Raw genomic sequence first — 15,908 nt, 5'->3', positions numbered from 1 at the left:
CTCACACACGGAGTCTCCTACATTCGCCTGCAGAGTTCAATCCCGTGCCGTGCCAGGGCCACCCCCGTGGCTGGGCGTCCGCACGGGCAGGGGGCCGACTGGAGTCACGCGTGGGTTTTTGAGTGGGCGGGAGGGTCGGCACCCACACCCCCGCCTTGTTCAAGGTCGGCTGCAGAAACTGTGCTCGCGGACACGGTGGTTAAACCATCGCTGAGTCATACAAGGGCGGGAACTGGGGGGCAGTGGAACCCAAAGGAGACTCTTTACTACGAACTCGTAATTTTTGATTTTTCAAAACCTGTTAATTCTGCTTCTTATCCGGAAAGTGAAGTAATCACGCCCAGGAAGAGCGGAAAGACAGCAAAGTACACGGGGAATCCCAGCGGGGAGAGGCCAGGGCGGGCCGGAGGCGGGAGGGCCGGAGGCGGGGGGGCCGGTGTCCCTGTGACAGACGCAGATGGTCCCTGATTCCGAGGCTGCGGGACACGTTACCCCACCACTTAGCGGCTTAAAGCGACAAATAGCGATGGTCTCGCAGCTCCTGAGGGTCGGGAACCCTGGAACGGCTTGGCTGGTGGGTACGGCTCGGAGCTGCCCACGAGCTTGCGGTCACACTGGGCGCCAGGGCCGCCGTGAGCCCACGGCCCGGCTGGGGCGGGGGCACCTGCCTGCAAGCTCACCCACAGGGCTGCTGGCGGGAGCCAGTCCCGGCTGCTTCCCGGCCTCTGCTCCTCAGCACGCGGGCCATCCCGTAGGGCACTTGAGCGTGTTCACGATGTGGAAACTCGTAGGTGACCCGGAAAAGATGGAGGATGTGAAAGAGAGGGAGGCAAGGAGAGACTGCAGGCCGGCCCACGGCGGGGGCCCCGGCCTTTTATTACCTAACCTCGGAGGTGACACGTCACGCCTGCCACACGCTGTTGGCCACACGGGCCAGCCCTGGTACAGTGAGGCGGGGTACGAAGGTGAGGGACCTGGGGGGGCGGGGGGGCGGTCACTAGGGCCCATCGCGGCAGCTGGCTGCCATGGACATGGGGGTGGGGGGACCTGGAGGGTGGGGCCCAGTCAACCAGCACGGGGGAAGGAACGCAGACGGGAGTGAGCGCACTTGGGGTGGAAGGCAGAGGGAGGATGGGCCCAACCACAGCCGTCAGTGCACACGCACAGTGGGAGCAGTGAGCCCGGGAACATGGAGCGTGGGGCGCGGCCCAGGGACCCAGCCGCCGCTTCCTGCCCTTGCCACGCGGTAACCCGTGCTCCTGACCTAGAGCCTAGAAGTGTTCTCCTCCCACCGGGCAATCTCCTGAGCTGTTAGGTCCCCCTCTGCCAGGAGGGGGCGCCTGAGAGAAGAGGGGCCCGTTTCCAGGTCCACGCCCCCGGGGGCCACCAGCCCCCCCACTCCGGCACAGAGCCAAGCACCCAGCTGTGACTTAGCCGGAAGGGGCGGCTCCGACAGCCCCCGTCTGGCCGCCTGGACAGACTGGCTTTCTTCTTCCTCACAGAGTCCCCGGCTCTTAATTGCATTTTTTTCCAGAAAATTAGTCTCTCCTCCGATTTCAGGGGCGGCATGGCATCGTATTACAATGCCATGCAGAGCTGACACCCTGTGCCCCTGAATGGGAAGGGCCACGACCTCATCGGTGTAACACAGCCTTGCCTGTAAACATACTTGACTTACAATATCACGAGGAGCAATGAGGCAAATCCAGCCCGGAACATTCTATCAGACGGTTGGCTTGGCTGCTTCAAAACCGTCAGTGTCATGAAAGAAAATATATGTTCATGGGAGACTGCCCCAGATTCACGGGGACTAAAGGATCGTGACAATTAAACACAGGGCGTAGTCCTGGATTAGGTCCTGGTGTTCAGACGGAAAGGCCACTGTTCACTCCCACCCCCGGGAGCGTGGGCGGGGACTGCAGGTGACATAACATCGGTGTGTTCCGTCCAGGGGACCTGTTCGTGGTGCCCTGGTTCCACGGGACAGTGTCCCAGTTCTCAGCAGAAACGTGCTGACGTGTTCAGGACTGAAGGGCCGTGAGTGCAACCACTTTCAAACGGCTCAGCGAGAACGCGTGGGGGTGTGCCCTGGGGATGGGGAGGAGTGCGGGAGGAAGAGAGCACGGGAAAACAGGAGTGGGAGCGACTCGAGTGTGGCAAACTGTGACGAGTGGGTCAGTGTCCACTGCACGACTCTTCAGGCTACTCCATAGCTCTGAAGTTTTCAGAATAAGAAGTACAGACGTATGTATCCACGTGTGTGTGTGTGTGTGTGTGTGTGTGTGTGTGTGTGCGCCGTATATATGGAGTGTAAGTTAGGACACGTTGCATAATCCCACAGATACTGTGCAGAAATGGGCCGCCGCCTGTCTTGGATGGAAATTTCTGCCCCTTTAAGAGACCTGAACAGCCCCCCTCGAGTGCACAGTGGGGAGCTCTGCCCCTAACACGCGCTGTCGTTCCAGGTCCCTGAGCCTCCGACAGCTGGCGTTGGCCTTCCCGTTTCCTAGCCCATCGGGACGGACGACGACACCGCCCCTTCCGGGGGGCAGGCACACTCCAAGTGTCCGCCGCCGTCTGGATTTCACTGGCATCGGCCACGGAGCTAAGCCACCCTCAACCTTGTGCTTGCCATAAACTGGAGAGTCTTGTCTTGAACTTTGTCGTACTTGGTCCTTGATGAAGAAGGGGACGGAGGTGGCTTCCTGCCCACTGTGTCAACAGCGATGGCTCAGAGTGCGGTGTGGGCGGGCGGAGGAGCCACAGTGAGCGTGGCCGTTTCTCCTGCTGGGGACCAGGCCGCCACGGCTCTGACCCCTGTGCGGCCTCATTCCATGGGAAATCGACCCGCAAGTTCTGTTCCTCTTTCGGACCCTAAAGTGAGAATTCCGGGGCTGCCTCGTGTCCCCCGGATCTTTCCGTGTCCGGCCAAACTGTTCACATCAATCTGTACAAGGGACGTCTCAGGGCTCAGAGGACGAGAAAGCAGGCGCCTGGGTTTCCTACAGAAGGCTGCCGCGATCATTGCACTCTGAGAAATGGGAGAGCCAAGTCCCTAATGGATAACCTCAGGTCGGACACCGAGCACCTTCAGGTTTGCGGCGCTCTCGGTAAAAGAACAAGAGGCACGTGTCTACCGGCCAGCACGGCCCGGCCGCGACACCGCTCCGGTGTCCAGCAGTTCTCATCTCTGCCCCCTTGCAAGGTACAGCAGTCGAGTCGCACAAAGCAGGTCCCCGGTCCCCCGAATAGATCTTAGAACTAACTTGATCAAGTCAGTCCCGGCTTCTGCTGCGTCCGCGGTGGGTGGATAGGTCAGGGGAGAAGAGGCCGCCCCCTCCCGGGCCAGGCAACAAGCCGGAGAGCCACGCACACGGTGCGGAACTGCCGTGGCCCCGCAGACCTGCCTGGTTCATTGGACGCCGCCCCCCGACACGCGACCTCCGAGTGCCGTGGGCACGCCCCCCCTCCGTCCTTCCACCACGGGGTGGGCCTCTGACACAGCCGGCTTCATTAGAACCCTCCCCTTAGATTCTAGAATTGAGAAAGTAAATTCGGTGTCTCCCTGGGTAGTTGAAACTGATGACATCTCGTTGGGAGCTACGGATCACCTTATTCCAAGATGTGGGCAGGGCAGAGAGGAAGCCAGTCAGTCAGCGGGGAGGAAAGGAGGCCGCCCAGGCAGTAGACGGAGAGCAAAGTTTCCAAGGGAAGGTGACGTGCTGGAGACATCTTGTAGGACTGACAGGTGGGGCGGGGGGCGGGGGTGGGGGGCAGTGAGCACGTTCAAGGCAGCGACAAGGAAGCAGGAGGCGGGGAGAGCGGGAGAATGAGAGCCCCTCCCGAGGAGACAAGGCCGGGGAGGTTCCTGAGCATCTGGAAGGGGTCAGGGCACAGCTGAAGGAGCTGGCAGGTGGAGTCTGAGAAGGGACTTCCCCCAGCCTGCAGGCCGGAGGGTCCTTAGGGGGATAAGCCCCTCCAAGGAAGTCTGGCTTGCCTCTCAGCCCTGTGGGCACGGACACGCACAGAACGCCGGTGTGAGTTGTTTACTTGTAGCGATCTGCACCACCTTCCGTACCGGGTGAGTCACTCGGGCTATTCTTGGGTGATGCTGGAATGCTCGCCCCTCCTGTGACCTGATTGGCCGGCTGGGGCAGGGCCTGGGCAAGACTGGGCAGGCCCTCCAGGGCAGGCCTGCCAGGGCGGCAGTTCCTCTTCCTGCCGGGAGCGGTCAGACCCGAGGCACCGGCAGGAGAGGTGGTCGGGGGTGAGGCCGGTGCGAACCTGAGCTCCGGTGAGACGCAGCGGCCACCAGCATCAAGTCCTTCCGCCCCTTCCCGTGCCTGGCTGAGCACCTGGAGGTCAGGACTGTGAGCAATTCTAGTATTTTGACGGGGATTTTAAACTACAGCTATTTCTTTAAAAGGTGTTGCTGCAGAATTGTTTGTTTTTAGTTTTAGTTTTTAAACTTGATCTCTGTAAGCATTGATTTCTTAATGATAATATTTCAATTACAACCTAATCGATATTCTTTAGGGGCTCGGACTACTTGAAAACAAACTGCTACACAGACCTTTAAAGACGTCCTGGGCCCACAGCAGTGCCGACATTTTGCTGGGTCTATGGTCGGGCAGCACTTTGGTCCCCCAAAACAAGATTACTTGCCTATTTCCCTTATTTTCCTGGATAGAATGAGGTTCTTCCCATACTTTGTGTAGTCTAGTAAAGAAAAAGCAATGCCCTATTGGCAATCCACCTGACATGGGTAGGCACCCACCCGATTTAAACGAACTTGACCCGAAGCCTACTCCACAAGAGCACGTCACAGCTCACGGGTGCCCAGCCCCGTCTGCCGCAGAGTGACACGGCTTCCTCCTTAAAGCCACGAGACTCTTAAGAAAAGAACGTAAGGGAAGGCAGCCGGCTGTTCACAGCGAAGCATCCACTCGGCGGACGCCTGCCCGGAGCTCACTCCGTGTCGGGAACGGGGGACGCAATGGATGTGTTTTAATTCACCCGAGAATTGCAAGCTGTGATCACGGCTAGGCAGAGACGAGAGCGGAGATGAGACGGGGCACTGCCTCCTTGAGGGAGTCAGGGAAGGACTCAGGGAGGAGGCTGCACATAAGCCAAGACCAGAGGGCGCTGAGTTAGGGACCTGCGGGGGCATTGGGGAAGTGCCCCCCGGCAGAGGGAAAATCTCTCAGGGTCCTGAAAGGAGCTTGACGTGTTGAAGGGGCTGAAAGACCAAATGCCTTAAGCATAATGTAGCCAAGATCACACAGGGGCTGAGAAGGAGGAGGCAGCTAGATCCTAAGAACTTGGAGCGCCCGGGGAAGGGGAGAACCCTGATGTGATGTGCGTTCATTCCAGCAAGGCGGTGCTCTCCCCGGCTTGCTGCTGCAGGGCCGTGGGGGTGGGGGGGAGGAAAACAGAAATCGAGGGAGCCGGAGACAGCGGCGGCTGGCTGGGCCGAGATTACAGTGGGGAGTGAGGAAAAGCGTTGGGGTGTGTGTGGAAGGTGGAGTAAGCAGGCCCGCCGCCGGGCAGGGCTGCCGGGACAGGTGGTGAGGGAAGGGCGAGTTAACCAGGATGCCGACTTCTGGCAGCAGCGGTTGGGAACAGAGCGAAATCCTGTTCAAAGTCGGGGAAGACCAGCAGAAGGCCGGTGTGGAGAGAGAAGTCCTGATCCCTCTGAGCGCACGCCTCAGTCCCTTCCCTGTAGGGGTGACGCAGCTCCCTACTCAGTCTCCCCCCTCCCCAGGGCAGGTGGGTATCGGGAACCTGCTGGAGACGGGGCCCCGATTTTCTGTGTGGGGCGGGTTTCGGGGACAGGCTGCAGCGTGGTTGTAAGTCACAGCTGGGTTCTTATCTTGATGCTGCATTAGATAAATATACACTCTCTCTTTTTTTGGCCCAGAATGTATTTGCTTAGCAGATCTGGTTGGCTAAAGGTCATGAGAGGGAGGACCAGAGACCCCCAAAGCTGCCCCTTGCTTTTGTCACTGAGAAATGAGAGAACTTAAATATTTTCTCTTAAAAAGGGAATTGGATGCCCACTCGCCATTGCTATTTCGTGCGTGGGTTATCTCTCCCACAGAGTCGGTAGTTGAGGAAGAAAGTAATTAAAGATGTGTGTGAGCCGAGAGCCGGCCGCTCGGAGCAGCCCGGGGCCCTTCAGCCCACCCTCTCCCAGGGACCCCCGTCTCGGATCGCGGACTTATTATCCGGTAAAAGGCAGCCGCCCCCGCGGTCTCTGCCTGTCTCCGGAGTGGGATCCAGCTGTGTGTGAGGTGTGAAGAGTTTATGTTTGTTGGATTTTAACGACTCTGTTAATAAAGGTCATTCCTAAAAGTAATAGAAAACTAAGTGTGTGGAAACAGAATGGAAAAGACTGACTTGGGGGTGATTTCTAGCAGTTCCTTGGATATATGTGTTGAATTCTTAAAAGCAATAAAACAAATCCTTCCTTTTAACCAATTGACTGACTCCATATTCAACCACACTTGTAAAGTGCTACTCAAAACCCATCAGTAAAAAAAAGGTAGCGTGCAAACATCAGGTTTAAAATGTTAGATAATATCGATAAAGTAATATAGCCTTAACGTGACATTGATAACAGTATAATTATAGTTATACATAATTGTAACGCTTGGTGATATCCTATCCACAGGGATCTCCAGTATCTCCGAGACAATGAAATAACGAGGCCTGGGTAAAATCTGATTGGAGATAAATTTTGAAATTAAAAGAGACCTTAAAAGCCATGTATTAATTTTGTCCTTTTAACTAATAACAGCTAATGATTTAGTAAATATGTACCCAAAATGGTGTTCATTAGACTGTGAAAGAATTCCCTAAGATAAATGGTGATTGTTTGAATTATTTAAAATCGAATCGACAAAAGCAGTCAAGAGCATGTACAAAGGAATAAATTTAGTTGTTCCCCAAGCAGGGGTGACTTAACAAATGTTTCCCATTGCTGAATCCGAGGAGGTAAGACGTGCTTCATCCGCACGGTCAGCTTCTGGCCCAGTTTCACGGAGCCTTCATGACCTGGCCCTGTCGGCTCCTTCCGCTCTGTCTCTCTCCAACCCCCCGCATTGACCCTTCCATCGTCTTAGCTACAGCTTTACTGACCGACCTCCTCTGAGCCCCAAACCCACACTGCCCTTCCAGGTCTCGGGATCTCTGCCTGGCACTCCTCCTGCTCATCCTTTGCTGGACCGTTTCGCCTAAGACTACTTCCCGCCGGAAGCCCTCCGGCCACCTTTTCTCCCCTGCTCTGGGGTCCTCGGGCGGCATCGGCAGTTCTTAGGGGCAGCATCTGCTCAGTTTCCCAGGGACGGCCCCAAACAACACTGCCACATTCATTGTCCCCAACCCCTAGAACAGTGTCTGCGACGTATTAGACACTGTGAACGAGTGAATGCTGAAGAATCTGAAATTTATAGTGTGTACATCTAAACAATAACACGAGCCTGGAGGAAGACAGTTGCTCTCTTTGAAATATGTATTTCACTCCCATTCATTTCTTCTCTAAACAGAGAGCATGCACAGCCTGGCATCAGTCTGACACGAGATGACAGTTTCAGTGTCGTTTCATGTTAATTTTCTTTCATAGGATCCATAAAATGTAGGATCCAGAGATTTACAAATGCAATGGCAGGAAACCGTCAAATCAGCTCAAGCAACTGTAACGCTCAACTTGTAAGCTCTGTCCTCAGCAACTGAGTTTAAAAGAAAGTTTTAAAATCTTGTTGCAAGCTAATGGCCTGAGGAAAACAGATGCCAGCATTTCTCCTAGAGAACGGATGTGATCTGAGGACTTCCATTTCTGAAATTGTGCCCACAAAGATGGTTCCGAGAATCCAACCGCACCCTTCTACAGACGTTTCAGATCTTTCAAGTCCTGATAGAAAACACGGGTCTCGTGTGAGGGACAAAAGCGGCAAAGCTGACTTGGGAAAGAAGGGCCGAGCGCTGGGGCGCTAGAGGAGTTGGGAAGAAAAGTGAAGAGCTCCTGTTAGACCTGATCGCCGCAGCATGCACAGCTTTTGCCAAAGAGCGTCAGGAACACTAACAGGAAAAGTATTTCCTTCGTGTCCTACCTTGTAGAGCCTTTAGCCATTAATCAAATACGCTTGGGCAAAGCTCTTTTCCTTGCTCTCTTTTTTCTGCTTTAAGTCACAGCGGGTGAGGGGAGAGGACGGGGTCTCTAACGCATGCAGGACCCAGCCTCGGTGCAGGTCCAACTGCTGACGTTTCAGAGGCCGGCTGACTGTGCACAGTGAATGAACCCGACTAACCAGAATAATGCGAATGACAGTCACAGCAACAACAAGTGGACTTGCCGGGGGGTCATTCCAGGAGGAACGCCCTGGGGGCGCCGCAGTCCCGGGCCACACCACCCCGCCCCCTGCGGACACCCCCCCCCCCCCCAGGGTGTCGCCCCTTTTCTCTGCAACAGAGAAAAGAGCGAGGGAGGAACCGTATTTCCAGGTCGAAAGGGTTAAAAGCCTGCGGGGCGCCCCCCACCTCCTCGTCCCCGGGGAGCCCCCGACCCCCTGACCGCCCGCCTGGCCCCCTTACTCTGGGGCTCCATGTCCATAGCGCTTGGGCCCCTCCGGCCGCCACCGGCACCGCCCCTTCAACGCCTTCGCTCCGCTGACGGCGTCTCTCGGGTTGTCCTGACAACCGGGGGGCGGGGCCGGGGGGACGGCGAGAGGGAGGGACCAAAAGCCGCGAGGAACGCCGGCCGGCGCGAGGGCCCGCACGTCGCCGGGGGCGCGGAGCCTGGGCGGTGGACCGGTGCGCCGGCTGAAGCCTGCCGCTGAGTTCTGGTCTGGGGGTCGCGCCTTCCCTGGCGGCCCTCGCGTCCCCGGCGCGGCGTGCGCCCCGGCCTTGGGCGCGGGCACCTGCGAGCCCCCCGTCGCTGTACCGAGGCGTTCGTCGGGCAGTGAGTCTGCGAGCTCGGCCTGCCCGGCGGGGAAGGGCGGCGGGGCCTGGGCCTCCGGCCCCGGACTCGGAACCGCCGCTGCAGGTAAAAGCCAGGCCCCGGCGCACCTGTTGCGGCCACGGGGCTCAGCGCGCCCCCCGCCGCCTCGGGGCCTCTGCCCGCCCGGGACCCCAGACCACCCGGCCCAGACTCCGAGACGCCGCTGCCCCGGAGCCCGCGTCCCGGCGGGAGGGGCGAGGCTTGCACACCCGCCCCGCCGGCAGGGGGATCCCTCGGCAGCCGGGCGGCGGCCCAGCCCTGGGGAGGGACCCTCGTGGCCCCGGTACGGGAAGCCCCGGGCCAGCCGGGGCCACCCCTGCCGCCCGCGGTGGGTCAGACGTGTCCCGTGGACCCCCGAGCCTGGGAGAATGTCCTGGCCCTGCGGGGCACTGTCATCCCAAGTGTCACATTTCAGGCAGTGGGCCCGGCTCGGACCTTTCTGGTTAGGTTAGTTTTTTTGTATCTGTTTTGTTTCAGTCCTCCCGCTGTTCGCTGTTCGGTGGAGCTGCGGAAGCAGCGCGCAGGGTTTGTATCCGAACTCCGCAGGGCTGTTGAAAGTAGCATTGTCCCACACCAGGGTCTCTCTCGAGACTGGTTGGTACAACACGGGTGCAGGTTGCGCCTGGAGAAAGCTGTGAGATTGTAAAAAAAAAAAAAAAAAGTGCAAACAATCAGGCGAGTGTCCCAGGTGAAGAAGAAATGAACCACAAGGAAAAGAAATCGAATGAGAGAAAGTGCTTGGGGGTGGGGGGCGCTTGATGGACTCACTCGGCCGTAGGTCTGGAGATTGTGGCCCTGCGTCCATTCCTGCCCGTGCTCTAGACCGTCCGCACGGGAAAAGGAGTGGAGGGCCCTCTCCGGGTCACGTAAGTGATAGCTCACCCTTTGCCAATGGAGAGATTTCCACTCCGTAGATGACGAGGCCACCGAGGAGAATTACCTTCCTCTCAGGAGTAGAATCATTCGGAGGTTAGCTGAGCCGGAGAAGCATGTATTCGTGATGGAAACGGACGTTTACTGTGTCCCACTAAGTTAGGCTTTCCCGGCTCAGACTGTACGGGGACTTTTCCAGGTTAATTGTCCAGGCAAGAAGCTTTATGTGTGGGTATTGACAAGCAGTGTGACGGAACAGAACCCACAACTCATCAGCTAAAATATGAAAGTAGTGAGTTCAGGTTGGAAAGCGAACGCTTCGTGGTACCTTACCCAGCTGTCCCGGAAATGCAAAGATGGGGTGATGCATTTTTACGTGGAATATTTTGCGATCAACAGCACTGCTGTGTTGCATGTTTTCAAACCCTTAGCAAAATCGGGGGTTGGTGTTTTCATCCGAGAAACAGGCAGTGGTGCTTATGAGTAATATGATCAAAAGTGGCAAGATAGTGATAAAAGGTTGGCATTTATTAACATTAAAAAAAGAGAGTTACATTTCCCCAAACAGCAAAAGATTAGGCAAATGCCCATTTTAAAAAAGAAGGCAAAGGAGAATGTTAACACACACACACACATTACAGATCTCAGAGCTAAAGTAGCAAAGGCTCAGACACTTGGCAGTTGCAGGTTCAAAGGTTGGCAAAATGGAGCTGTCGGTTGGTGAAGTGCTTCACGGTGGAGTGGAAGGATGATTTCTCAGTAGCTGTGACGTTGATACTGTATGGAAGTACTTTAGGGAGTGGGGGACTCCAGCAGCTTTGAAGAACAGCGTGTGACTTCAGGGGACAGTGTGCGTGGGGCAGAGATGACCGGTGGGAGAGGGGTGGGGGACGGGAAGTCTGCGGCAGGGACCGTGTCCAGTTCGTCTTTCTCCGCGCAGTGCCTGCCCGTGAGTTGTCTGCTGAACGCAGGAGAAGGGCTTTAGAAAAACTGCTTCAGATGGGGGGGGGCACCCTTTGCTATTGGAGGAAACACAGGGAGGTCAGAAGGTCGGTCAGAGCATCGCTGAAGGCCTGGGGCCTGAGCTGTCCGGTGAAGGCGCTGGTTTTCCCGTGTGGGGGGCTGTCTACCGTTGTGTTTTGTTTCCTCTGCCACATGCAAGACGCCGTTGGTGGTCCAGTGTAAAACAACAGTCCGGAGGTGTTGTCGTTGTGGTCTTTGCGTTCCTCAGCTCATCCCTGGGTAGAATAGTCACCTCATTGTCTTACTTCGCTGACGGTGGACTAACAGTAGCAACCCGAAGCGCCACGCCAGGGAATAGTAACAAGGTAGCGATGGAGAGACAGACGCAGCCTTTCTTCTTATGTAAATCTCTTGGCCATCGCAGAATTCAAAGTAAAAATAACTCTAGCGGGAAGTTAACATTGTTTGATGCAAATAGGACAATATTTTTTTTAAAAAAAGCAAATGAATGCATTGTTCCCTACTTCCTAGCCTTACTATCTATCACAAGGTGGAGGAAGTTTTTATTTTTGTCGTTGAGTCTTTATCTTCTGTTTTACCAGAGTGAGGGTACTTTTTTCCCCTTTCACGGTTACTTTCAGAAACTCATAAGGAGTCCAGTCAAATGTGGAAAGCCGTTAGATTTTCATCTTTGCCGTGTTTCCTTTTCGTGCCCCAGGCCTGGCACGGTTGGCCCTCCGACTGTCAGATTCAAGGAGTACCCATCTCTCGGCCCTGTTCCTCGTGCATGGTACAGTCCCCCCACCCTTTCTGGAAAGTCCCCAGGCTCAGGCTCCTGCCCGCCAACGGCGCCTCTCTCTCCCACAAGGGCGCAGTTCGCACGGAGCCGTCCACTCTGCTTTCTTATGGCGTTTTCTCGGCGTGGCTCTTGTGCCTCTGCTTCAGCATCGTAGGAGCTAAGTCCACGATGTAGGCTTCCCCTGCGTTCCTTTCGTCTCATAGTGGGATTTCGGCGCGCACCCGACGGTTTCGGTGGGAAAATGATCGATGGAGGACGAGCCGTTGATCGGGGATGACTGAATGAACTTGTAGCCGTGCCGCCACGGGCAAGTCGGGAGCTGCTGTCTCCTCGCGGGTGACCGGCAGCAACAAAACCTGCGGTGGTTTCCAGCAGCCGGGTCGTGAGAATCACCGGGAATGAAACGTGACGATGGGACATGTGTGAACATAGGTCGCATAGGGTAAAGGCCTTCTCCGAAGTGTAGGGGGTTGTTAATGACTCGGGCGTCCCGCTGACCTTGACTGAGCATCCACAGTGTGTCGGGTGGCCCCTGGGATCTGGGTTGCTAGTCAGGGGAACAGAGCGTGGCCAGAGGGGCAGGGGGGCTTCCGGCCGGGGAGCAGCTCCCAGAGGCAGCCCGCTCTGGCCAGGGCAGAGGGGACCCGGGCTGCGGCTGTCCCTTGCCCTTACCCCCTGGCTCCGCTACGTAACTAGACCGTGAATAAGCCCAATTAATATTTGAGCCACTTTATGAACTCCGTTTTTACTCAGATGTTAGTTTTTAGCATGTTATTCAGTAAAGAAGAATCATCGAAGTAACGTTGAAAAGCACGGAGCGTGGCCCTGTTGTTTGAAGTTCTAGTGAAACAAACACTTGATTTGTAAACTTACGTGGAGGGCCTGGCGTGCTGTCGTCTGGCTGGGCGAGGGGAGTCTTCCTGTGTGTAAGTCTGAAATTGTACATCACCCTAGAGTCCACGATTCTAAAACAATTAGTTGATTACACAAGCTGCATTTGGAATGAACCAATGAGTTAAAAGCAAAGTTTTTACTTGAAAGTTTTTTAAAAAGCCACTTAATATTCAATTTGTTTACTTAAAAATGAAACCATGTCAGCTTGTTAGAAGTCTAGAAAAGTTTTTAAAATAAAGTCTGAGTTTTTATCTGTTAAAGAAGGGTTTTGAGCAGGCACTAGAAACCAAATAAAATGTGCTTTTGGGAGCTCTGGACCAATTAAAACGAAGGCAAGCAAAAAGGTAACCTTCTAAAAGTTCCGGTAATGATAAGCCCATTGTTTCAGTTAAAGTATAACTGAAGGGTAACATGCTTGGGAGATAAAGTTTCATATTAAATATTTCACTGACTCCGTGTAGGTGATCACAACTGTGTTTATCTTTTTTTTCCTATGTGTTTTCTTTTTTATTTTATTTTAATCATTGTTCCAATACAGTTTTCTCCTTTTTACTCACAACTATGTTTTTCAAAGTTTGTAAATGTGTCTCTCTATGAAGGAGCTACACCTGTCGGTCTGTTTTAGGGTGTTTCTCCCATACCGCCCTGGGCGGGCTTTTAAACATTCTGTCCTGCTCTTGGCCCTACTTTCAGGGTGGGCTTGTGTGTGTGTGGAGGGGGGGGCTGGTTTATTCACCCGGGCCCTGAGAGGCCCTCAGCGCGGGTCTCCCGGGGACCGACCGCCCCCTGGCGCCCGGCCGGGCCAGCGGAGCACCTTGCATTGTGATGAGGAGCTGGCCCGCTGAGCCATTCATGCCAACGACCTGAAGCCTTAGTTACGATAGGAGGGGCGCCGAAAAAGGAGCGACTTGAGTGACAAAATATCATGAACTGTATTTTAGCATTTGTTTGTTTGTGTTTTCACCCAAGGTTTTCTCTCCTTAGTCTCACCTGGTTACTGCGCAAGGGGCCCGTTTCCGGCCGGGTGACTGGATGTTACACCTGGCTGGCCCTCGGAAGGGGAGAAGGCCCCTCACCTGGCCCCGAGGGGGCGGGGCTCTGCCGTCCGCTCTGCCCTTCCCAGGTAATTTCTCTCCTCCGCTTCAACTAACTGTGTCCCCTGCCGCCTCTTGAACCTGACGACGGGTCGGGCCCCAAACCCTGCGGTCCCCCAGAACGTGCCTGCGGTTCCCGGCTTTATCCCGCCAACAGGGGACCTCAGTAAGCACCCGTGGTGGCCTCAGGTGGGAAAGGAACGGTTCACTCCCCTCGCTTGCCGTCGTAAACCGGCACGAGCAAATAAATGCAGGGTGACGTTTTTAGAAAACATTCCCTGTAAACTCGAGGATTTTTAGTTAAAAAAAAAACAGCAACAATAGGCTTCCCTTGGGGGTCAGCGTTGGGGGCTCTCACCAGGCCCTCGAACCCTCCCCTTGAGGGGGCCAGCGTCTCTTCAGTGGTGGGACCAGCAACCACGCGGTGGGGCCTCCATCCCCCTGTCCGGCTGCTGTCCGTCGGCTGTGGGTCGGGACTCCGGCCGCGCGGGGTCGGGCAGAGAGCAGGGCCCGCACGGATGCCTGTCCGCACCGCCCGGCGCCCGGGACAGCTGACGGGGTCCCGTCTTCCCTGGTCGTTAAGCGGGCGGTGGCGGGTGGCCAGCAGCCGGGAATCAGGGCTGTGGGCTCGGGTGGGGGTGTCCCTTCCCGTGAGTGCCGCGTGCCCGCCCGATTTCCCGTGTCCGTGTGTTTGTTTTCAGCGAGGTCTCGACGCCTCTGACAGCGAGCCGCCCGGGGGACCGGCGGACGGGAGAGCCGGCTGGGGGACCTCGGCTGCCACCCAAGCCCTGCACCGCCAGGCGGAGCTGGCGTCGGCGACCGCGAGGCCGGGGCAGAGGACGCTGTCGGGGACCCGGGGCTGCGCCGCCGCCCGGGCGGGGATGCCCGCTGCCTGAGCTCCCCGTAGGCGAGATGGAGGAGGAGGAGGAGCAGGAGCTGCCCTTCCCGGACTCGCCCTCCGAGAAGTGCTCGCGTCCCGGGTCCCTGGGGTCCAGCGACGACGACGACGACGACGATGACGATGGAGATGCGGAGGGGCTGTTGGCCTGTGAGGACCTGGAGCTGAACCCGTTCGACGGGCTGCCGTACTCGTCGCGCTACTACAAGCTCCTGAAGGAGCGGGAGGCCCTGCCCATATGGACCGAGAAGTACTCCTTCATGGAGGGGCTGCTCCAGAGCCAGGTGGTCATCGTGTCCGGGGGCGCCCGGTGCGGCAAGAGCTCGCAGGTGAGTGGCCCCCGCGGAGACCCCGCGTGCTTGGTGTGGTGGGCTTTGCTGCCTGAGTAATCCCAGCGCCAGCGCAGTGTCCTGTTTTAGCAGCGATACTCAAAAAGCAAAACAAAATAGCGACATTAGGTGACCTGATTTTATACATTCAAGCCGACGGAGTAACAGTTAATACTTGTGGGGGTGTTCACTGTGGGGAGCGTACCACCGAACTCTCTCTAGGACGGCCGCAGAAATCCACTTACATCATCTCCTCGTGCACATGATACTGTAAATGACGTGATACACGGGTCCTGCCCACAACAGCTTTGAGGGTTCAACCGCCGGGTTCACGTGCCCAGCCGTCTGATACTCCAGGTGCTCGGCTGTGCTGGTTGGTAAAGCCCGGTGAGCGGCAGAAATTCAAAAGCGCAAGGACATTCTTATTGTTCTGACTATGAGACATAGCCGAGCGGCCGGATTATGGCCCAGGCCCAGAGCCACACATTTCGGGGGCTTCTAAGGAGGGAAGAACTAGTCTAGGGTAGATCGTCCATGGGTATTTATTGTCTGGGGTGTTGTTGTTGCGCTTGGGCTTGGGGTTTTGATGTTAGTGAAATATATACTTTACTCTTAGTTGTAAAGCAAGCAGTATTTCTATTATGAAGTCCATTTCTCAGTCCGGGTGATGTGAGAATTAGAGCGGACCACGGGGGGGATGTGGCGGGAACCCTTCCCTTTGCGGAGCATGAGGCGGGGCTCCGGGGGGGGCTGTGCTCATTTGTCTGATTAGCACAAATGGCCCTCTGAGCCGGAACCTAAGAACGCTTTTCACTGTACGTCACTGTACGTCGCCGCTCTCCCCCCAGCTGTGTGTTACTCCGAGGCTTCCTCGTTTAAACAGGACTTGGAGAGAGGAGGGACGGACAACAGGTGGTTTGTTCTGTAATCTTATTTATAGTTGCCAGCACCGAGGGTTCACTATGATTTGCTATTTGGCGTGATGGGTTACTGTGAAAACGAATTATTTTGGTTGGCCGTAAGCATCCCATGGTGAAAACTGAATGAATATATTTGCCTG

The 15,908-nt window shown here is 56.0% G+C and overlaps 1 protein-coding gene across 6 annotated transcripts in view; it reads left to right on the top strand.

Moving 5' to 3' along the window:
- Positions 1 to 4,204: 4,204 nt before the first annotated feature.
- The window catches only part of DHX32 (DEAH-box helicase 32 (putative)), a 37,115-nt gene continuing 25,411 nt past the window's right edge, over positions 4,205 to 15,908 (top strand). The window contains exons 1-4 of one of the 6 annotated variants that reach the window (XM_045853753.1): positions 8,738 to 9,043; positions 9,476 to 9,523; positions 13,512 to 13,650; positions 14,323 to 14,848. In XM_045853753.1, the coding sequence (XP_045709709.1) occupies positions 14,534 to 14,848 (315 nt within the window). In that variant the 5' untranslated portion in view covers positions 8,738 to 9,043; positions 9,476 to 9,523; positions 13,512 to 13,650; positions 14,323 to 14,533. Of the gene's footprint in view, positions 4,371 to 8,737; positions 9,044 to 9,475; positions 9,524 to 13,496; positions 13,651 to 14,322; positions 14,849 to 15,908 lie in introns of those variants that run through there. The other 5 variants (XM_045853751.1, XM_045853754.1, XM_045853756.1 and 2 more) reach the window with 5 other exon arrangements.

This window comes from Phyllostomus hastatus, unplaced genomic scaffold (assembly GCF_019186645.2).
Source record: "Phyllostomus hastatus isolate PE091 unplaced genomic scaffold, TTU_PhHast_1.1 phas_scaffold_1066, whole genome shotgun sequence".
NCBI classification, from domain to species: Eukaryota; Metazoa; Chordata; class Mammalia; order Chiroptera; family Phyllostomidae; genus Phyllostomus; species Phyllostomus hastatus.
This window is presented reverse-complemented; position numbering and strand designations above follow the sequence as displayed.